The following is a 20,566-nucleotide window of genomic DNA, read 5'->3' as shown; positions in this document are numbered from 1 at the left end:
CCTATGTCCATGACCCGCTCGTCATAGTTGACATCCAGCGGCGCGAGGAACGGTGCAGGTATAGCGGGGGCATTGGCACGCTCGTCGTCATTATCCAATGTGGCGGTGTCTCCCAAGTTATGCCCATTGAAGTCGATCCGCCTGCGAAGATTACGTGGGACTCGAGGGACGATTGGGCGAGTGTGCTCGCGCTCTTTGTGGAGAGCGGAAGGACGGATTTTAAGCCGATATCAACTACTTCAAGGGGGTGAGTTGTCCTTCCGTTGTCATTTTTCGGAGAGCGGGATTGACGAACTGGTTTAGGGTGTATTATGGATGAGGGGCGAAGCTGTGTGGACTTGAAAAGACCGTTCGCACCCAAGAACCTTTGCAACCACGCACCCTTCGTGCTCATTCACGACCACCCGGCATTTGACAGCTCGCGCACCATCAATTCACTTTGTTCACGCATCACGCATCATTCCACTCCTGTTCGTGTATCTCATGCACGACCATACCCGCGCCGTCGATCGGTGCACCCTCAGCACATATTCAAACCACTAATGAGCAACATCCATCGCATCAGCATCGTCCACATAATCTCCAGCATCACAATTCACTTACGTCTATCACGTCGTTTTCTTGGTACAATCCGTCAGTGCCATGTCGGCTTGCCGCATCTATACCTCTTCCCCGCCTCTATTCAGCTTGTCGAGTACAAGGTTGCCCCCTTGATTTCGCTTTCGCTTTCGTTCGCTTTTTCGTTTATCGAAAACATTTGGTTTGAATTATCTTTATCTACGGCTTGTGGTTCGATTTTTTGACGAGTTTCCTCAGTATATCTAACTGTGTAGATACATAACTAGATTATAATAGTCTTGTGCGATACAATGGTATCCACGCACCCAGATTTGGTTGAGATAGAAAACGACGAAAAGTCGAGATTAGGGGGAGCGAAGCTTGGACAGTTTCATTGAGAGCCTGAGCTTGAAAACGACAAGAGAACGGCTGATCGATAGAGTCGTGAAGGGGCAGAATAACAGGGCAAGCTCTGCAAGTAGAAGAGGAGCAAGTCGAGAGGGCCACACCAGATGCACAAAGGTTTATCGTCGGCTATCTCCAGAGTTGACCACTTCAGAAGGCTTGATGACCCGTCTTCCCCCGAGTATTATTACCTAAGGGGTCCTCAACTTGAAGGTCTGGATCCGTTTGAGGACGTCACCAATGTGGTGGGGGCCACGGTCATCCTTATCAAAACTGGATTTTCGACGCATGCTACTATATGTGGTTTTTTTTGTTTCTTGTATAACCGCTAACGCGTGTTGTCATGGGCCAACGCCTCCCTCAGCTCCAATCCACCTTCACCAGGTTCAGCCTAACACCACCCTTCCCCACGTCGAAGTACGGAAATGGAGAATGAGAGGTGAAGCGAGTGCGACAGTCGACAAATGAACACATCATGAGCGACATGGGCAGGAGAGAACGACTGGTATTGCGAAAAGGGTGGTACGCGTAAAAAGGAGTCGTCGAGTGTAAAAGATGAACGGGCGAAGGATGTCAATCGAATGGAAATACGGAGAATGGAAACGAGAGAGGAAGGACGGGGAGAGCAGACGAAGAAGGCGTTAAAAGGCAGTGCGCAAAAGAAGTGCGCAAAAGAAACGAAATGCAAAAAGAAACAATGCATCCCGGCAAAACTTGGCCGCGGTAAAAGTGCACGCGCGGAGGTGCATAAACAAGCGAAGATGGAAGATGAGCAGGGATATGCGTCGCCGAAAAGGGGTAAGAGATGTGGTGAAATGAAAAGGAACGTGAGTGAAGGTAAGGCATGAAGTGGAAATGAAAAGAGAGGCCGAGAGGAACACGATGGGGGAAAGAAGGATTGAATGACGATAAGAAAGACCTAACAGAAAGACACACACACAAATGCAGGAAGAGAACGGCGGCTACGTCGAAGAGGAAGCAAGAAGAGGAGAATGGAGACAAAAAGGAGGGCCCGACGTAGAGCATAAGAAGTCCCACAGAACGGTGAATCATAAAGTGGCTCTGAAGGTGAACAAGGCGCGAGAAGAAAGAAGAAAGACGAAAAGGTTGGCGGGTAGGTGAAAAACCAGTGCACAGGTAGAGAAAGAAAGAGGTGTAGAAGAATCGTATTAGAGCGCGCCGAGGACTATAAATGGAAATGAAAGGTGGGGAACCGATTCAAGCAAACGGACGAGCGGGACAGGAAGATGTGAAGCTGGAAACGGCGCCAATGGCACGAGGCGGCAACAAGGGACACGAGAGGGTTTAAGGAAAGAAAAACGATCCATTGAGTGGAAAATGAAAGAGAGGCGAGGAGGAAGAGAGGGAGATACAAAAGAAGGATGGAGAACGAGGGAACGCTACTCACTCTTACTCTTGACAACCCCCCAATCTTCAAAGCTGCATCAGCCTCCATTTCAGCCTCATGCACGTCTTCTTAATTCCTCCTCGAGAAGCCGCCAAGAGGTTTCTCATGCGGTCTAAACGGTACACGCACTGGCAGCACTCTTGATAACGTGTGGGTTTCGAGCATACAGTACTATGAAAAAGTAGATTCAGACAGCTTGAAAGAGAAGGGGGAGGTGGAGAGAACGTACTCATCAAGGGCCACCTTTGCAGGCTTGGGTAACAACTTTTCGGCAAGTGGCGGGACTCTTCGTCGCTTGTATGCGTGGAAAAGAGCGTGCGCCTTCTTCCTCCTCCTCCATACGCTCCGCGACGGGTGAGGAAGAAGCAGTAATGGTAACTACGTCACACGTCGTCGGCGTCTGTGTAGCAGCCAAGTCGTTATGACGTCGAGGCTCCACGCGGGTTCCACGGCATGGAGGTCGTGGATTGTTTGGTTGTTCGTGGATTGTTTGGTTGTTCGTGGGTTGCATGTGGTGGGGACGGCGGAGGTGAATGAGTTAGAGCTGTACGCTCCTGCTATTGAAGGGGACGGAAGGAGAACTGACGGTGGAGGGAGGAGTACTGGCGTTAGTGGTGGTGGCCTAGAAGAGGTGAATTTGGTTTTGACTTTTTGGACTTTGGTGCAGAAGAAGGCTGGACTGGTTGGATGGAGTCGAATTGACCGTGTATTGCGTCTTGTAAGACTGTAAAGGGGGTAAAATCGTCTGACGCTGATCTGAATGTATCCAATTCCTAAAGCCCTAGCAACGACGAGGACGGTGAGCGCAGATAAAAGCTTCGTGAAGAGCCCATTCAAGTTGTTGTTGTAAACGAGTGTAGATGTGATCCTGGGACCTCGGATAAGATTGTGACGCAGAGTGTCAAATTATTCCTGACGTGAAGCCTTGAACCAATAGACGGGTTCGAGCCCGCGAGGGCAAGCAGGGCGAGAGAGCTGCAGCAGGAGGCGAGAGAGTTTCTATGATTGTCAGTTGTTTATTCTGCACTTGATTCTGCAAACATTGGACCAAATACAGCGACCCTTGTCTATCGCATCGTCGGCCATCCACTACGCCCGCAATCATTGGCAGCTCGAGCTGAACAGACCAGAGAAGACCTGAAAATTTGAAGTAAGGACGCTACCGACATGCCCAACTATCGACTTCAAGACTTGAAAGTTCCCGATTCGCATATCTGCTTCCTAACTAGACAAGAATGGATTAGCGGAATTTTCGACCACACTCTCGCAGCGCTACTCAACGGAACTGCAAATGATCATGGGGATAATATAGTAAGGAAATTCCTCTCGACCTACCCGTAGTTCACACGGATCTCGTTTAGAACGTCATCTTTGACTGTTGCCATTCAGGATCCGGGACACGAAGAGGTCGCAAAGTCCGAGGCCTTCCTAAAGTTTTCAGCCAGGATATACCACAGGACCTTGAACATGACATCTAGCAGATGATTGGCCAATTACGTTCTTTTGGCAGCGTGCACACAGAAGGAAGGAGCAGCTGATGGCGGCGCCGCGGGTGGGGCGTTCACCCAAGCTCTCCTTCCTACTTTCAAGTCGTCTGACGCGGATAAACCCACCTATACCTCTCTTTTCAAGAGGACGGACAAGATACCATCGTAAGTCTGATCAACTGTAGTACCTCCAGGGCCGACTGACCTTGTTTCCCATAGCCAAAACCCTCAGTGTGAAAGGTTGAACCAGAACCGCATCATTTTCGACTCCAGGGCACCTACAACAGGACGTGTACGTTTTCCTATCAAGATCGACGGCAGCCTATACGAGATGCAAGCCGGATCCGCACATGGTCTTACAGAGGGCTCCGAATTCAGTCTATACAACAACAGTCTCACCATCGACGACTCACCCTCCCTCTGCGTCTTCGTTGTTGCTTCTGCGGCCGACATTGGCCCATTCACCACAACACTTCAGATCAAACATACATCCAGCGCCACCTCACCATTCTTTCCGCAACTTCTTGTGTTTTGCAGACAACAGCTGGGGAGGCAGAGGATCTTTTGCTATTCGCTCCGCTTGATGGAAAACTTCTCGCCCTGTATGAAACTCTGGCGTAAATGATGAAGGAGTTCCATGCTGGTAAGAGGCAAATCCGACAAAGGAAAAGGCCAGACTCGGTCTTTCGATTGTGGACAACAGAATGGCGTTCGACATCCTTGATCCGCATCTCGCAGAGCACGGCTTGACGCGTATGCCTCATCCCGTAGAAAACAACCTGTAGGAAATCATTCCGGTCCCTCATAGTGCTGCTCGTTTCTATTGGCATCTCAACTGCGAGGTGAAAGATGCTCTCGTCAACATCTATACCTACATTGAATGCATGACCCTCAAACCCACAAGTGATTACGACTCCTCCGGAAATGCAATTCTGAAACCGACTGGGGACAACCTCCTACAGCTTGTTGTCATTGACGTCGTTGCGTCAGATCGGACGATGTATGGATATAAAATTACCAACAACAGCGCTCGTGTTCTCCACATCTACTCCTTTTACTTCGACAACAGCAACTTTAGCTTTGGTAATTTCAAGATAATTCTTACCACCACTTGACATCTTTAATCCATTCTCAGACACATACTACGCATCACCAACAAACGGTAAATAAAAAACCTACCCCACCCTCCCCAAAAATGACGGCTATCTCACCCTCGGCTACGGCTCTAGCAGAACTGATCCATTCACCTATCACCCAAAGAACAGCACCGACATTGACATGGCGTATCTAGTATTCTTCATCCCCTCGCGAATGTCAATCTCTCCAAGATTATCCTGCAGAAGACGCCGTTCGAGGGTCCGGGACGCACGTCTGTGTCAGTGTCGCCCCCTGCGAAGCCCATTTACGGTACTTTCTTGGTGCCCATCGTCCAGCGCCGTTATCCTGTCCAGAAGCAGTGAATGCTCCGAAACTTCCGAACCGGCGTTTATGTGCTGTCGATTTTACTGGAGAAGTTCGGATCGAGGTCGCCATTTTAAAGTTTACTTGCGTAGAATGTTTTAAATCAGAGAATTTGTAAGGAAATGTTCTGACTTAGGGTTATTGAGGACTGTAGGGTTCATAAAGGGTTGTCAAATTTTGTTCGGGGTTAGATGTAGAGATTGAAAATGGGTTGGTAGGATTACGGTGTAGAGTTAGGGTTATAAGACATAAAAAATGCCTAACCCTATCTACATTATTCGAAAATAGGAGGGGCCAAGACAATGTAATAAGGAAGGTGCCGCTATGGCGCGACACTTCGGCTGTGAATTCATCGAAACCTTGGCCAAGACAGCGCAGAACGTAGAGCGCCTTTTCAGGAACCTTGTTCGTGCATTACGACAGGCCAGAGAAAGCTCAGTCCCGACCAAAATAAGAGAGAAAAAGCCGGGCATGTATCATCATGTAGGGGACTTTTTTCTGGGATTTCTGGGCTTCAGACTCCCTTACATTTTTGTTTCTTTTTCATATTTCGTCGCCTCTGACTTGATGGCCACGCCATCAATACATCCTTTATACCCATAAGTAACAGCACTTGCAACGTGGACAGGCTGCGCCTCACATACATAAAGTGATCAGTATCATCGACGACTTATCGTGCCTTTCCATTGCGAAAATCCTGACTTCTTGTGTGCCTGATGATCATATTACCCTCCCCGTAAATCGCAATGCCATGCAACGCAGCGAAATCTTTCGTACACTACGCTCTTTACTAACATTTTACAGGAACACGGCGATGTGCCCGAGTCCTTGGGACACGTGAACCGATCAACTTGACGTTTGTTGACAAGCGCAAGGCAGGCCTTGTGCCCAGAAGTGACCAATGAAGGTTAAGCTCGATTATACGTGAGGGTTCCAAATGAATTGTACCTCAGCCCGAATTTTGCTTATCCTTTTTTGCTTTCAAGGTGTCTTTGGGGTGTCTTCTCCTGACTTTTCATTCACAACCACCATTATCCCATTCATAATTCATCCTCCTGTCTTCTTCGGCCATTTTCCATTCTCCTCTCCAACCACATTCAACAATACATACGTCACATCATGTCCAACCTCTACCGTACCGGTCCCTCGTATCAGGATTTATCTCAACCCACCTTCTCCCCAACTGCTCGTGATGAGACTCACCGACGGTCCTTTCTCAATTTGAATCAACCACTTACATCTATCGGGAGAAGGCAGCCAAGCCAAATCCAAACACCTGCCCCTAACCTATACTTGCCTCAACCAACGTTTTCACCCACCTATGACCCCGCAACTCAAAATTTTCAGGTCGCATCGCGCCAGCAGGTGAGCGGCCGCTGAATTCCAATTTACACTTCCAACCCCAGAAACTGACGTACCTAAAGTTCAACAGGTCCGCGGAAATTCACGACCCGCATTGTGAAGGTGATCGCTTTCGAATCCAGCAGCCCACTGGCGGCATCGCTTATTACGTTGCGGACACATTTTCCGACACCCCTTTGGCTCGTGGTGATTGGGACTTTGGGAGTCCCCCGGTCTCCGACCCCAGCATGTGTGGCTCAGTCTCAGTCCAGTACTACAGTTCCTCGGAAGGTTCTGTTGAACTGCTGGGCTTTCCATGCGAGGATCAGCTTGCAGCATACGACGCGTTCGGCAAGCCTCGCTACAGTGCCGTCGATTTACCCCCATATCACTCTCAACACCCTCCCATTTCCCCTGCTCAACATTCTTCATACTCTGAGCTCTCAGCCAATGTACTTTTTCTATCGGAGCTCCGTCACGCTGAGTCGAATTCGAAGATTTCAAAAACTCCGATTACCCCCTCCGAGCCCAACACTCAACATACTTCTACTAAGGCGAAACGGAAGGAAAGGCCTTCTTCGTCTGATTCTGATCTAGACATGGATTTTAAACCACATTTTCCATCCTCCAGCCGTCGTCGATCGGCTCCCGCGCCGGGCAAACAAAAGGTAGCGTCGGTGCCACCCCCACGTCAATCGACCGCACCTCTGCCTAAGCCACACGCCCCGAAAAAAGATGGAGAGCAGAAGAGGTTGAGTCTCGCATGTCTATTTTGCAGGGAGAGGAAAATTGCGTGTGGTCGCCCAAGTGAGGATGAACCTGACCAAACTTGCGCGTACGCAATCGACTTCATTTTGATGTCAGTGTTCTTACCACATTTTTAGTCAATGTCTGCGTCGAGATCTCACATGTGAATACCCGAAGGAGTCGAGGCGAGGACAGCATAAACGTGTTCCCAAGGAAAAGCCGGGCATCGATGAACACTAGCTTTAGCATGCTTCCTTCGCAGGATGTTTTAGTTTCATCTGTAATGTAATTTTCTTCAGTCTTTTGACGTATCTTGGAGGCCACGCTATATCATCATGTGTAGTATCATATAGAACCCTGTATCAACCCTGTATTCATCTTTCCCTGCAGAGCAGGTTTGAACCTGGTCACATTCGAAGATCATTGGCGACGACCAGCCTCGCCATACAAGCACGCCTGGCTTGCGCTGGAGTCGGAGGACTTTGGCAGGCAGCACTGTTGGCGTCACAATCTGTCTGCCAAAAGGATATCTTCCGATAATAGTTGAAATTTCCCAATCCGTGACAGAAGCTTTCAGGGTCAGGCTCATCGCCGCTTATCTGAAAAAAAAAAATGGCAGAGAGATCTGTATCAAATTACGGTAGGCTGCAACACGTTTTGTCGTGCGACGTGTTGAAAGTTCTCATCATCCTGCTCTACTTCCACTGGCTGCCTCCCCCCTGTCGGAACTTGAACGGCAACGAAGGGCTCCCTACCAGAAATCCTGACGTCCCGAGTTTATCATCCCTCGTCGTCTTCATTGACTGACGTGTCTTTCCTTTTTCCTGCTAGTTCTTTGAAAGCCCCCATGGCTGGCCTTTCCCCCATCCGTGGCCTTCGCGCAAATACATCCGATGTCACTGACTGTTTTCGGGTGGGATATCACCGCTCAACCCAGCCTCGGCCTGTCCCCGGAAATGACTTGCCATCGACAGCAAGCAGCACGACGTTGGAGGTTCCTGAGCAGATGAAGAAGAGAACGAAAATTCCGTTTCTTGGACATACCAGGAAGAAATCAAACCAGTCTGGCGCTTTAAGCCCTTACGCCTCAACGGGCGCGTGCGGTTCTACGGACGTTACAGAGCTACCAAGTAGTGGAGGGCCAATTATCAATCGGTGAGTGCTATTTCCATTTCGTTTGTCGTATGTTTTGGCCTACTAATTACTTTTCTTTAGATGCCATTCTAAGGCTTTGCCCCCTTTAGCCTCTAGCCCATCTCAAACAACGGCGTCCGAGGTTGCCATACCTGTCAAAACACCCACTCTTGGCTCCAAGTTGGCTGCCCATTTCAGTCCTTCCCGAACACATAAACTCACTTGGAGGCGTGACATGACGCCTACTTCAGGTCCTTCTCAACTTGCCACCACCCGTCCCTCATCCTCACTGTCAAGTCCTTCGGCGGCATCATTTGATTCCAGATCTTCTATTCATCGCTCTCCTACCCCTCAGCCAGGCCCAAATTTTATGGTCTGGCTATCTCCCGACGAAGTTGAAGAATACAAGGACCTGTTTACGTCGCCGCGAAGCCGGTTAGACCAGAAATTACCATCCCATAAATGCTCAATGCGAATGGCGCAGAAATCTTCCAACACAGACGCCACACTGCCCGGTCCCAGCTCCACATTCACATGCGTGAAATCTCCCATCCAGACTTCCATTCCATATCTGGGCACAGTCCCTTCCATAATCGTCAATTCTACGTCTTCGCACCGCCAGTCGTTGAGGAACCTGAAACGAAGCCGACCCTCCATCGCCCAGGTGCTGGAAAAGACACCCGCTACGGGGGATGTCCTCGGAAAGCTCTGACCCATCACTGCATGAATCGCCTGAAATCAATCGAAGTGTCCAGACGTCCTGGAAATATTTTCCCCTCCCTCACCGCCGCCATCCCACTCTGACCGATCCATAAGAAATACTGACATTCATTCATTTTCCATTTCCCTTTCCACCTTCCATTTACCTTAGCCCCTTCTACTTGCATCATATCCTTTGCCCATGCCCTCCTTTGTTTGCTCGCTAGATTATTTCATTTATCTCAATTCTCCTGGTATCTTTCGTGTCTGGCTGTCATGCCATTCATTGATAGACCAACCTGATCATTGAATTAAATAATTAAATAAAGCATGCCAGAGCTCGCAAGATTTTTCGTCTTTACAGTCCGGAATCAATCCGGAATAAGATAGTCTACCCCTTGAGGCAGTAATATGCACGGAGCTGGAAAACGCGCACTGTCACAACTGCTCCAACGACCGCGACAATGTCGTCAAGAACAGCGCTCAAGACGTTCTCTCTCACCAACGACATCCTAGAAGTCACCGTCCAAGATGAAATTTACCGATTCGATGCTGAGGCTAACAGATGGATTAATCAAGAGGCTCCTTGGACGAAAGAGTGCGTACCCTCAAATTATCACCCACCCACCTTGCTGGCGCCGGGTGATGGAGATCGATTCAAGAGCCTACCAGCCTTGTCGTGTCCTAGTCCACAATCCTGCAAAATCTCTGCAGTCGCGCTGATCAAGATGGTGTGTGGCACGACACTTAAGCCCTGACGATGGGCTGTAGCTGATATGGTGGCTCGTAGGTGATTCATGCCGGGTCGGGGCCCCAGCACCAACCCAACTAAGAATGAATGCCCGCCTCGTAATACCCCTTCGCAATCTCTCCCTTGGCCCTCTTATTGCGCACCTCACACTCTCCATACAAGCTTCAACACTGGCGCCAAACTCACAGCAACCAGCGTCATCTGCCCCCTTGAATAAATGCCTACACAAGCCCAACACAAAGCATCGAAAATTGGCCCAAACCACAGCTACCACATCCTGTGCGTCCTCCCCGTCCGGATATGCGTGACCCACGACATGCGACAGGTCTATGAAGTACTTGGTACCGAGGAGGATACCGTCGATAGCTGTGATACCAACGCCGGATTTGATTGATGGTGGACACGGCCTTGCGCTAATGCTTTGGAGAGGAGGCGGGAAAGGAGGAAGGAGAAGATGGGGGTCATGGCACCGGAGAGGCAGCACGTTATGAGGCCGAAAAAGAAGTGGATTTGTGAGGGACAGAGGGCTATATCCTGTGCATGACATGAGAGGTGCAAACTTGCCCGCGTCCCAACGTGGACGAACGACTTCCCGGCCATTACGAGAGCTGGCGCCACTTCACAAAAGGGCGGAGAACGCCACTCTTCTCGATGGCCTGTTTCTCCTGCTCGAACACCATTTCAACGTCCTTGTCGAATGCTTTTCTTGATGTTGGCGACGTAGAAGAGCACTGCAAGCTGAAACGCCTGCTCGTGAGGGTGAGTGCAACTTGGGGTGAAGTAGGTGAAGGGTTATCGATATGGGAAGGCCTTCGTCGACGACGGAGAATGGGAGTGAAGTTGTCGTTGGGAGGAAATTGAGTGGATCCAAATCAGGGAGAGCAGGCACGAAAGCTGCGACTAGCTCGGCTACGGCTTCGAACATCCGAGCACCAAGCAGCCACCTTCAGACGGTCCGGAAGACGTCCAACCCACTCCTTCTTGCCGTCCAATGCGTCCTGAATCTCGTCCATCCCACGGTCACTCTCCCAACCCTTCTCAGGGAGACCCGCCTGTCTCCCGCTGTGCTTCTATCATCGCCCACTCCTTCATGATGGACAACCTCCAAGTCGTATCGGTATCCCTGCTCAACCCCTTCTCCCACCTTGATGACGTACACAAAATCGTTGAGGTAATTTGAGATGAAAGTCATAGTGATAACAATGGTGGTATTGGTCATACGCCACCGCTTGATGGCTTCGAATGCGAGAGTGCACGAGGTAGCGTCCAGCGTGGAAGTTGCCTCGTCTGGAAAGGATTGAGTTGATAAGAAAGAAAATGTAACAGAAGAGGAATTTCGTACCAAGTATCAAAACTGCAGGTTTCCCTAACGAAGCTCTGGCAAATGCCAGCCTCTGCTTCTGCCCAACACTAAGCCCAATACCACGAGCGCCCCCGCCACCGACAGACCATATATCAGCACCGCACGACACATCCTCCACCTCTTCCTGCGCCATAGCGTGCACCATATCGACCAAACACACCAGCAACGACGTTCTCGAATACGCGCTTCCCATCCAGAAGAACCACTCCGCTCTGGCTCACCCCCGCAACGTGGGTTTCATCCACCCGTCGTCGATGAGACGCTTGCTCGTCAAAGATAACGAGTCCCACTTGAGGGTTGTACATCCCGAAAAGGAGCTGAACGTTGAAAGACGGTGGGTTTACCGGAAAGGAACGAGCCGATGATGAACGTGATTTCGTTCACGGGGAGGAAGGTGGAGACGTTGGGATGGTGATGATGGGTAGGAAATGTGACGTGGTGGAGTGCCAGTTTGACAGAACACCTCACAGGTATGATCTTCTGCTGAAGTCTCGGAGGTCCTGGGATTGCGGAGTGGACGTGGCAATGGAGATGAGGGAAACCATCTTTGGTGAGCATGATGAACTGGGGAATGCACATCCACACGTTGGTCTTTGCGATAAGACACACCCAAAGGACCGCCCTCACGTCCTCGGCAAAAAGCATGTCCTCCCTGATGAGCCGAACCAGAATCCTTGGACGAACATCCCCATCATGACGAACCCCAACGCAGACGTGATGCCCTACACTGCGCTAACCTCCCCGCAGCTCTGCTCAACCGATGAAAAGCTGCATCTACGTGAGGATGTCCGTGAGCTGGGTTGAATGCCTTGCAGCGCGGTTTATAGCGAATTGTTGGCATTCGGGAATCGGATGCGAGGAGGGGGAAGCGAGGAATTGGGAGATGCATTGGACGAGCATGAGGGGACAGCGGAGAGGATGCCGGTGAGTGCCCATGAGTGAGCGAAGGCGAGGAGGAGGCAGGTGAGGCAAGTCGTTAAGGCGTCATATTCTCTAAAAAATGACGGTGAGCTGGGACAAAACGTGACAGAGGGAAGGCGAACCATATCATTCATCTCCCCGGTCCATATCCAACAAGGATGATCTGACGCTGCTGAATCCAAACGAAGCAATGGCAAGCCCGACGAGTTGAAGTGCGGCAAAGCCACGTTGGTGGATTTGGAATGAGAGGGGAATCGCGAAACACGTCAAAAACCTGTCCGATGACGAACGTCATGGATGGGGCGATTCCACCCGCAGCGATGAACGAGGGAGGGTCGCCTGGATCCTAGGGAAACAAGAAGTCGAATGGATGGTGCCGTTGGTGGATGGTAAGAGATCGGGAGGATCTATCGAAAAACGTGGAGTCGCAGAGTGTTCAAACGTTCATGCACATGGGTGAGCTTGCCTGTATGCGCGAGAGTTGTGTTGCGACGCATCGAAGAGGAAAGAACCAAGAAAGAACGACCATACTTAGATTACAAACTCCGCTTGAGTTCGTCCGTTTCTCATTCCTTTCCATTTGGCCTTGGCGATGTCTCTCTTACTCTTCTCAGCGACAACCCGGATAATTTAATCTTGTAGATGTTACCATCACCGATGATCTCAGCGTTCTCAAACAAAAAATCAAGCAGACGAGGTCTCGTTGACCCAGAAGTAGGAGGAATTGCAGTTGGAGGTAACCTCATTTTTCTCTATAATACTGCTTTTCCTTACTATCGGCGATTTGCCTATTAAGCGAACGAGCGATACTTATATGCCATTACCTCAAGAGCATGCCTCGGGATCTCTGTACTTTCTGACTGGACGACCAGATCCCTGGGTATTTTTTCTTTTTGGAAACACGACGTGCTTCATGGATGCCCCTCCAATGACAATGCGCCAAGTCGTCAAAGTTCAGACGTCAACCAGTCGTCGTTGTATGGCGCTCCGTTTCGGCACTACAAGCCGCCTGGACACATCCTGACCCTCCTCGCTTTCAGACGTGGAAGGATGGTCAAAGCTCAATCACCGTACCCATCACAAGTTGAGGAAACCATTTTCATATGCCGTATGTGCATCGCGCTAGTCACTCTACCCGCCCTGACGTTTTCGATTGTACGTCAGTGGTGGATCCATGGTACACATCATCATCCTAGTCTGTTCAAGCTCGTGACATGGTAGCGGACAAATTATACGAGATATTCATCAAGTATTTGAACAGCGCCTCCCATCTCTCAACTGCCTTTGCCATGTGCGCCGGCCCATTACTCTCCATTCGCTGGCGGTAAGACGAAACGCCTTCTCGCAAATACCCCTCTGTGACCCCTTCGCAGGAGAAACTCGCACGTCGCCTTCGCTCAGTTCTTCTCAACAACCTCTCATTGTTCCGAAACCCCAGACTCAACCGCCAAAATTGCTTCGACTCCGTCATGACAAACTACCTAAATGCAACAACCTAAACGCTTTCATTCGCCGGCGCAGAGTCAGGTCGTTCCGGGCGACCTTCAACCAAATATCCAATCCGTATCAATCGCCGCTCCCGGAAAAAGGAATTCCATCTCACGCTCCGAGTTTTGTCCTTTGCTACTCCCCATCAGATTCACGCCTGGCGCTGGGATGTACAGTATAGCTATCCAGGCCGCTATTATGAAGCACAATCACTGTGGGGACCTCAAAGTCTGGCTTAGCTCAAGGAAATTCGGTTTTATATCCTGGCTTAGCGTTTATCTCTCAGAACAACTTCGCCGCCTTCTGCCCGCCGCCTCGAATTTATAACCTTTAGGGTTTTTTTTTCCCCATTTCTTTCTCTCGATCTCAGGCTTTGCGTCGTATACGCAGTAAATTTGTACTTGTAGAACCCAAAATTAGATTGTTCTACTGAAGCTATCATAGCGTAGAGGATACATGATTCGAAATTGAAAACAGCCAAGGTACAAGCGATATTGATTCAGTGTAAAAAAAAAGACCTCCGTCAGGCGCCATGAAAAAACATGTGATGCCCCGAAACAATTTGGGAGACGAAAATGCCTCACCCAGATCGTGTCGTCTTCTTCCCGAGTCCAACCATCACCGTCCAATTCCAGATTTCTTCACAAATAGTATTCAGGGCTACAATGCCAAATGGGTGTCAAGAAAGTGCGGAGGGGAAATTTTATACTACTTACCCTGAAGCGCATTTACCTTCACGCTATGGGTGACGGGTAAGTTCACAACCCCAACGCCGCCCATCTCCACTGCCTCCTTCATCAAGGCCGCCATTGACTATGGACCTGCATGGTTAGTAGCGTTTGCGCCGATTGTCTTTGCTATGCGACTGTTGATAAATTCGGGGTCGACGACGTCGATGTTGGATGTGGAAGCACGGACATGGAGCTTGGAAGAGAAAATGGTCATGAACGATTTAGTTGATGCGAGGGAGATCATGTCGGGGGGGCTGTTCCTCTCAGAAATATAGCCGATGATACACTATGCATAGGTGGTGATATCAGATTTGAGTAAAGAGGGACAACGACAAAACTCACAATCTTTCCGTAGCGAATAGACCTCATGCATTCGTACATGGACAGAACGACAGAGGCGACTCCCAAGAGGTTAATCTTCATCAGGTCGACCGTCGCATCCTACTCATTGACTTCAACACGCATTCCGCAGAGAAGAGTAAACTACGAACCATTCCCCAGTGCGGGTTGCGCCTATTCTGATTAGGACAACCAGCGAGCGCATACATGTGAGATATAGGGCCGTATTTCTTATCGCAGTCTTGGATAATCCTGGCGGTGCTCTCTGGCGAAAGACTGAGATCGAGGACTTCGGCTTGAAAAGTCGCGGGCCGATTGCGAAACGTCATCCCCATATCTGGAACTATATCTATAATACGTGTTAGTCAACAACAGGTGAAAGGTGAAAGACATGCACTGACCTGCAGCGGGGTATATGCGCGTATAGAATAAGGAAACCTGCATATATGCGTCAAAAGGAAACGAGACTCACCCGCTTGCGCCAAACCAATAATCGTAGTATCCTTGTCATTCGTGTATTGCATGATGATGTCGTACCCCATCTCACGCGTGACGCCGACAACAAGGACGACTCTCCCCCTAGTCAAAACCTCGTTCAACTTGAAGTCCTTACCAGCGGTGATAGCCAAAGAAAGGGTGCGAGAGGGAACGAATCTTCGTAGGAGAGAGAGAGAGGGAGGACGAAAGACATGGTGAAGCACGGTGCAGCGAACGATGAACTAGTAGAACCGATGGAGATGATGATGTTCTGGAGGGTGTACCCAATGGGCGGAATGCGACGGAACGTGAGGTAATCTGTATCAGACTCGGAACCGCGACCGCGGGGGGCGTCAGCGTTGGATTTAGGCTCGTTGGTCGTTGCTGACGCGGACGCGCTGACGACGGATCAGACATTGATTGAGAAGATGGGAGAGGAAAGAAGGAAGAGAATCACTGAAGTTTACAAGGAAGGCAGAGGCCAAGTCACGCGTAAGTCTTTCCACTTGAGAGTCCACTCCATCGTTAGTGTTCTGCAGCGAAGTGTTAGTAAATTCGTTGTGGGTTCTTTGGGGGCATACTTACACGAAGCCGCACTGAAGTGTCAGTGGCAATCGCTCCACGCGGGCGCCTCCCAGAAACATCTAATATCAGCGTCAAAGGGAGTTGAAAGCGGGAGAATGGGTAGTTAGTAGAAAGAAGAAAGAGCACAAAACCGAAAGTGATGTGAGCCAATGACTGTCCACGTGTTCGTGTAGTACGAGTTATCTTATCTTATCTCAGGCGCATATTCCCAACGCCTTACTATCAGTGAAAATCTCTTTTTCGATTGATTTTGCTAGCCTGTTCTTACAGCTTTTAGACAAAATCAGGGGAAGAGTTAAAACCTTTGCACGGTGTTGGTTGTTAAGCAATTCCGCTACATATATTGAGCGGGTCCTTGGTATACATCAGCAAAGTAATTTATTAGTTTCTTTCTATTTGAAAGCGGCCGCTGCGTATACTTATCGCGAAGACCCTTAATTCGGCGGGGAGGCGTGATCGTGTCCTTCTTTGGTATACCCCGTGGTTCGGAAACACAGGGGCGAACGTTAATATATACAGTAAAAGCTCGGAATGGATCACACTTGATATTACTTATGATTTTACACAACTTACCGTGTCTTGACCGTTGTCTACGCGTTTCGTTCACGTGACGAGATATCAGTCACGCGATACGGTTCGGATACGTTGGCGTGATTTTTGCCTCTCTTACCAACAATCTCTTACGACTCATCTCGTCAAGGCTTCGTTTGACTTCCTTTCGCCAAAAGGGCGATTTCCGGGTTCTTGTGAGTACGGTCACATAAATTCAACTCCGAGCGTCATCTCATCTACATAGGTGGACGAATCTAAGCGGAAGCAGGCCATACAATTGTACGCCCCTCCCTCGCGGGAAGCCACACTAAGCGTCCCTTTTCCACGACGGACGTTGTGCAACTCGGCTGTGACCCTCTACTGCGTGAAGAGTTGAAGTCGTCGTCGCGATTCGAATCAACACCCAGCCTACACCTTGTCCTCCCATTTTGGGGCCCTAGTCCTTTCTGAATCGCAACAGGTAATTATGAATCCCAGCTGATGGTGCACAATCATAGTAAGTATTCACAGAACGTCTCAATTCATTGTCAACAACTTACCTACGTCCTAGACCTCTCATACGTCACGTCCATCGTTATCCTGCGTGTTGGAAGCGCCGGCCCTAATGGCTTCATGTAGAGCAACCCCAGTCGGATGGGCGACGACGTCGGCGGCTATCGAGGTGGCGGTCAGAGGTCATTCACAATTGTTACACATTATTGCTTGCTCACCGTCTCCGTTAGCCACAATATCCATCAACATAAGCGGGAGTCAAGGGGGAGGGGGGGGAAACGACGAACGAACTTTGTGATTTTGATGAAAGTATTCACTGCTAGTTGGTATCTTCTTTGGCCGAAAAGCATCCAGGCCAGCTCCAATACAATTTATCACTTGCACGAAATAATGTGGCCTCTGTGGCCTCATTACGTTTTGCAGAACGTCGATCGCGCCTTCTGCACCATTCGACATATGCAAGATCTTTGCCTGTTAATGTGTTAGTTCACTGTAATAATGATTGAGACGACAAACCCGATTGAGGATCCGCAGAGCGTGATTCGACACTATTCAAGATCACTACGAGGCGTAAGTGATTCAAAGAGAAAACTTACCCGTCGACAATAGCTTTGTACTATTTCAGGATCCTCGCATTGTCCGCTTGATACCCTGATATGAGAAGCACTCCGCCATGATACATCATAAGGACAAGACTAAGAATATACTCGAAAAAGACATGATAAAGTTTCACACCCCGCAAACACACCATGAACAGGGTTAGGCAAAAATGTGCGCAACGCCAACTTTCGATCGTGCTTGAACCCAAGAAAGCCGACGAGTCCTTGAATGTTTTTGGGAGAAGCGAAAAGACGATTGCGTACGACATTTAGCAACCAAAACCCGAATGCCGTGCCCGCCACGATGAACTCTTCACGGGACCGTCAGGAATGGTGTGGAGCTCCGAGTGGTGATGAAGATGGTAAACGGCGATGTTGGGTGTAGAAGCTACATTCATCAAGCCAGTCCACCTGCCAAAGAGGCTGGGAGCAGGTGCGGGGAGGGTGGAGGAGCAGGAGGAGGAGGAGGAGACTTCTACTAGACTACGACGGATGAGGCGATGTGTGGGATAGGATGGAGGTGAGATATGGTCGTTGCTTGGGTAATGGTTTTGGTGAGGGTGAAGAAGGGGAGCTGTGATCGTCGTCTAATCTGTTGGGGAAAACAGTTTTGTATAATCTACAAGGAACGTTAGACGGGTCCAGGTTACAAAATTAGGACTGGCTTTGCACATTTGAAATCGGCACTTGAAAGGGTCAAACAGTAGCTTGATGAAAGAAAACCCTGGACATACCTGTTCAACGCATACTTGCATTAGAGGTAGCCCATGTACGATTCACTTGCGATTCGTTCGGGCGGGTTACAGATTTCTGAACAGTTCCCTTCACGCACCTCAAAGCATCCCCAGGCAACCGCATCCGCATCAAGAATCTTCCACTCCAAGCCCTGAAGGAACCGCGTGTTGTACTTTTTCTTCGGTGCATTCATCTGCTTCCGCGTCCCAGCTTCGAACAAGTCCAGCATGCGAGTTGCTTCCGTCATCAGGCCTATTTACATTATCTTCTCGCTGGCCCCTCTTATGTTCGCATAATGTAGATAGGCAGGCAGTACTCGGACTTGGTGGCAGCAGGCCTGCGTTTTTGGCGTTCAGATTGGGCTCTAAGCGACGAGGCGCCGAAGAAATTTGTACCTTGAATTACAAGCGCTACACCGATGCCGCTTTTGAAACAGGTAAAATTTTGAGGAAGACGATGAGTGGTGACCGGTGAGCAGGAGTAGTCTATTGGTTATAACAAAAGGGCAACCAAAGAGCTTAGTTTGCTTCTTTGAAACAACCAGATGGACGAGCCAGCTAGACCCTGTTGTTGCTGGGTAAAATCAGATGTGAGGAATTGCCCGCTGCCTTGTGAATCAAACAAATACATACATACCATAAATAATATATGCAAAATATAATTTTTCCTCTTTCCTTTTTGGGAATTTTACTCTTTTTCCTTTTATATTCCAAGAAACTATGATACCAGGGCCTCTGGGGCTAGGTCGGGCATCACGGATGAAAAGAGAATAAATTAAAGACAGGCTGTGTTGTAGAGCTGAGATGAATTGTATATAGCAGATCTAGCAAAAATACTGAGTACAAGCAAAGTAAAAAGACACTACTTATATCCGCGCAATTCGTAGCGCATCTATCGATCTATCGTATTCTCAGTACATGTGTGTCTGCTCAAAAAAAGCCATTGGAAGAAACAGTGGTACATACGCAGTCAAGAACCCTAGAGAGTCAAAAAGTTGGTAATCACGTCCCCGAACAAGTCAAATTCAAGAGATCAAAACCGTCGACTCCCCGCGAGTATATATGTTCTGCACTGGCGCCGCCCTCATACAGTACCTGTATACGCGAAGACGAATGATGCGTAATAAAACCAAGGGACTCTGAAGCGTTAACAAATAGCAGTGTAGTGCAAGCCGTTTAGAATGTTGAGTTAATTTTCTGACGGTGTGGAAAATAAGCGGAAACCAAGCGGAAACCCTGTCATTGCTGGGTGAACGCTATCACGTGTGAAGTGACACTTGAACCACTGAATGAACTGTTTGCGAGGTACCAGCGGGACTTGTAGATCATCTACTCTGGGCTATTCTTGTAGATGAGTTCCTCTTCTGTGTACGCCGTATCCTTAGATTTATTGAATGTCTCATTCCATCCGAACTTGCGTACACATCTTCCGCGCTCTCGACGATATTCGAGCGCGACGTCGAGAATCCGCCACCAGCAAGGCTTGCGCCGTCTCCCACCCACTTAGGATTAGAGGGGGGCTGCAATGCCTACGCATCCGTCAGCACAGAAAAATACCGGGATACGTTGTGGCAGCATAGTCCAACAGCTTGTCCATTGTCGGTTCATTCTATGTCAAAAAATAGATAGATAGATAGTGGCGGTCAATATGCAGGTTCTTAGTAGCGCAAACGAGAGTTGTTCGTTCGGTCAACGAAGGATATAAGTAAGTCAAAACGAGGGCTCGATCAGGAAAGGCCTGGCAGCCAGCACGTCACAGAGAGGGATGAAGACTTGGACCCACGATGGCTGAAACCATGGACTTGTTAGCGGGTGAACGGGTGAATCACAGTCAACGTGGCGCGTGTCATGTTGTCCGAAAGACGGAAGGGCGAAGACAAACGAGACAATAGGCCCCGCTTGATAGGGCTGTTACCCTTGATACCTCAGGCTGCACAAAAGAATCAGTATACGCATGGGAAATTAGGCGTTATTAGAATTACTGTCACTGATGCTTGCATTTTGTCACCGTCGATAAGAGTCAGTCACCGTCGTTTTGCGTTTTCTTGTCGTTGGGTTGGTGGTGGGAATAGTTCTCCTGCATGATGGGGCTGTATACGGGCTGATCGTCATTCAGGTGAGATCGGTGAAGCGGGGAGAAGTGATGGGATGACTGATGCCCGGGAAGAGGGTCTACTGAGTCACAAAGTTGACGATGGTCTCGAAGGAACGAGGAAGTGGGGTGCGAGAATGACAGGTGAAGTGGCTGATGAGGAAGGGTACTCTCGCTTTGCGAGATCACCGGGTGCTGATGT

General features: G+C 49.3%; 16 protein-coding genes across 16 annotated transcripts; 7 read left to right on the top strand and 9 right to left on the bottom strand.

The window, feature by feature from the left end:
* Positions 1 to 119: 119 nt before the first annotated feature.
* Positions 120 to 956, top strand: LACBIDRAFT_329723 (uncharacterized protein; the record flags this gene model as incomplete). Its single annotated transcript, XM_001883960.1, has 3 exons — positions 120 to 247; positions 347 to 789; positions 856 to 956. The coding sequence occupies 3 exons, from the start codon at positions 120 to 122 to the stop codon at positions 954 to 956; spliced, it is 672 nt and encodes a 223-aa protein (XP_001883995.1).
* Positions 957 to 2,603: 1,647 nt separating this feature from the next.
* On the bottom strand, positions 2,604 to 2,905 carry LACBIDRAFT_303143 (uncharacterized protein; the record flags this gene model as incomplete). The annotated part of the gene is made up of 1 exon (XM_001883848.1): positions 2,604 to 2,905. The coding sequence occupies exon 1, from the start codon at positions 2,880 to 2,882 to the stop codon at positions 2,604 to 2,606; it is 279 nt and encodes a 92-aa protein (XP_001883883.1). The 5' UTR covers positions 2,883 to 2,905.
* Positions 2,906 to 3,538: 633 nt separating this feature from the next.
* LACBIDRAFT_329722 (uncharacterized protein) lies at positions 3,539 to 4,973 on the top strand (the record flags this gene model as incomplete). The annotated part of the gene is made up of 6 exons (XM_001883959.1): positions 3,539 to 3,682; positions 3,893 to 4,023; positions 4,078 to 4,150; positions 4,396 to 4,475; positions 4,562 to 4,639; positions 4,667 to 4,973. 6 exons carry the CDS (start codon positions 3,539 to 3,541, stop codon positions 4,971 to 4,973), a joined length of 813 nt encoding a protein of 270 aa, XP_001883994.1.
* Positions 4,974 to 5,187: 214 nt separating this feature from the next.
* LACBIDRAFT_303139 (uncharacterized protein) lies at positions 5,188 to 5,437 on the bottom strand (the record flags this gene model as incomplete). Its single annotated transcript, XM_001883847.1, has 1 exon — positions 5,188 to 5,437. Exon 1 carries the CDS (start codon positions 5,389 to 5,391, stop codon positions 5,188 to 5,190), a length of 204 nt encoding a protein of 67 aa, XP_001883882.1. The 5' UTR covers positions 5,392 to 5,437.
* Positions 5,438 to 5,643: 206 nt separating this feature from the next.
* On the top strand, positions 5,644 to 5,922 carry LACBIDRAFT_303138 (uncharacterized protein; the record flags this gene model as incomplete). The annotated part of the gene is made up of 1 exon (XM_001883958.1): positions 5,644 to 5,922. One exon carries the CDS (start codon positions 5,644 to 5,646, stop codon positions 5,920 to 5,922), a length of 279 nt encoding a protein of 92 aa, XP_001883993.1.
* Positions 5,923 to 6,438: 516 nt separating this feature from the next.
* Positions 6,439 to 7,647, top strand: LACBIDRAFT_303137 (uncharacterized protein; the record flags this gene model as incomplete). Its single annotated transcript, XM_001883957.1, has 3 exons — positions 6,439 to 6,684; positions 6,744 to 7,495; positions 7,545 to 7,647. 3 exons carry the CDS (start codon positions 6,439 to 6,441, stop codon positions 7,645 to 7,647), a joined length of 1,101 nt encoding a protein of 366 aa, XP_001883992.1.
* Positions 7,648 to 8,254: 607 nt separating this feature from the next.
* Positions 8,255 to 9,253, top strand: LACBIDRAFT_303136 (uncharacterized protein; the record flags this gene model as incomplete). Its single annotated transcript, XM_001883956.1, has 2 exons — positions 8,255 to 8,562; positions 8,623 to 9,253. 2 exons carry the CDS (start codon positions 8,255 to 8,257, stop codon positions 9,251 to 9,253), a joined length of 939 nt encoding a protein of 312 aa, XP_001883991.1.
* A 451-nt stretch (positions 9,254 to 9,704) lies between these two features.
* LACBIDRAFT_303135 (uncharacterized protein) lies at positions 9,705 to 9,998 on the top strand (the record flags this gene model as incomplete). Its single annotated transcript, XM_001883955.1, has 1 exon — positions 9,705 to 9,998. One exon carries the CDS (start codon positions 9,705 to 9,707, stop codon positions 9,996 to 9,998), a length of 294 nt encoding a protein of 97 aa, XP_001883990.1.
* A 320-nt stretch (positions 9,999 to 10,318) lies between these two features.
* On the bottom strand, positions 10,319 to 10,591 carry LACBIDRAFT_303134 (uncharacterized protein; the record flags this gene model as incomplete). The annotated part of the gene is made up of 1 exon (XM_001883846.1): positions 10,319 to 10,591. The coding sequence occupies one exon, from the start codon at positions 10,589 to 10,591 to the stop codon at positions 10,319 to 10,321; it is 273 nt and encodes a 90-aa protein (XP_001883881.1).
* A 346-nt stretch (positions 10,592 to 10,937) lies between these two features.
* Positions 10,938 to 11,499, bottom strand: LACBIDRAFT_303133 (uncharacterized protein; the record flags this gene model as incomplete). The annotated part of the gene is made up of 2 exons (XM_001883845.1): positions 10,938 to 11,278; positions 11,334 to 11,499. 2 exons carry the CDS (start codon positions 11,497 to 11,499, stop codon positions 10,938 to 10,940), a joined length of 507 nt encoding a protein of 168 aa, XP_001883880.1.
* A 125-nt stretch (positions 11,500 to 11,624) lies between these two features.
* Positions 11,625 to 11,999, bottom strand: LACBIDRAFT_303132 (uncharacterized protein; the record flags this gene model as incomplete). The annotated part of the gene is made up of 1 exon (XM_001883844.1): positions 11,625 to 11,999. The coding sequence occupies one exon, from the start codon at positions 11,997 to 11,999 to the stop codon at positions 11,625 to 11,627; it is 375 nt and encodes a 124-aa protein (XP_001883879.1).
* Positions 12,000 to 12,405: 406 nt separating this feature from the next.
* LACBIDRAFT_303131 (uncharacterized protein) lies at positions 12,406 to 12,570 on the bottom strand (the record flags this gene model as incomplete). Its single annotated transcript, XM_001883843.1, has 1 exon — positions 12,406 to 12,570. The coding sequence occupies one exon, from the start codon at positions 12,568 to 12,570 to the stop codon at positions 12,406 to 12,408; it is 165 nt and encodes a 54-aa protein (XP_001883878.1).
* A 2,006-nt stretch (positions 12,571 to 14,576) lies between these two features.
* LACBIDRAFT_303130 (uncharacterized protein) lies at positions 14,577 to 15,277 on the bottom strand (the record flags this gene model as incomplete). Its single annotated transcript, XM_001883842.1, has 4 exons — positions 14,577 to 14,780; positions 14,837 to 14,935; positions 14,986 to 15,182; positions 15,235 to 15,277. The coding sequence occupies 4 exons, from the start codon at positions 15,275 to 15,277 to the stop codon at positions 14,577 to 14,579; spliced, it is 543 nt and encodes a 180-aa protein (XP_001883877.1).
* Positions 15,278 to 16,449: 1,172 nt separating this feature from the next.
* On the top strand, positions 16,450 to 16,823 carry LACBIDRAFT_303128 (uncharacterized protein; the record flags this gene model as incomplete). The annotated part of the gene is made up of 3 exons (XM_001883954.1): positions 16,450 to 16,469; positions 16,518 to 16,641; positions 16,692 to 16,823. The coding sequence occupies 3 exons, from the start codon at positions 16,450 to 16,452 to the stop codon at positions 16,821 to 16,823; spliced, it is 276 nt and encodes a 91-aa protein (XP_001883989.1).
* Positions 16,824 to 17,555: 732 nt separating this feature from the next.
* On the bottom strand, positions 17,556 to 17,807 carry LACBIDRAFT_303126 (uncharacterized protein; the record flags this gene model as incomplete). The annotated part of the gene is made up of 1 exon (XM_001883841.1): positions 17,556 to 17,807. The coding sequence occupies one exon, from the start codon at positions 17,805 to 17,807 to the stop codon at positions 17,556 to 17,558; it is 252 nt and encodes an 83-aa protein (XP_001883876.1).
* Positions 17,808 to 18,292: 485 nt separating this feature from the next.
* LACBIDRAFT_303125 (uncharacterized protein) lies at positions 18,293 to 18,520 on the bottom strand (the record flags this gene model as incomplete). The annotated part of the gene is made up of 1 exon (XM_001883840.1): positions 18,293 to 18,520. One exon carries the CDS (start codon positions 18,518 to 18,520, stop codon positions 18,293 to 18,295), a length of 228 nt encoding a protein of 75 aa, XP_001883875.1.
* Positions 18,521 to 20,566: the final 2,046 nt, after the last annotated feature.

Source organism: Laccaria bicolor, genomic scaffold (genome assembly GCF_000143565.1).
Source record: "Laccaria bicolor S238N-H82 LACBIscaffold_23 genomic scaffold, whole genome shotgun sequence".
In the NCBI taxonomy this organism is placed as follows: Eukaryota; Fungi; Basidiomycota; class Agaricomycetes; order Agaricales; family Hydnangiaceae; genus Laccaria; species Laccaria bicolor.
Note: the sequence above shows the minus strand (reverse complement) of the source record. Positions and strands in the feature narration are given on the sequence as shown.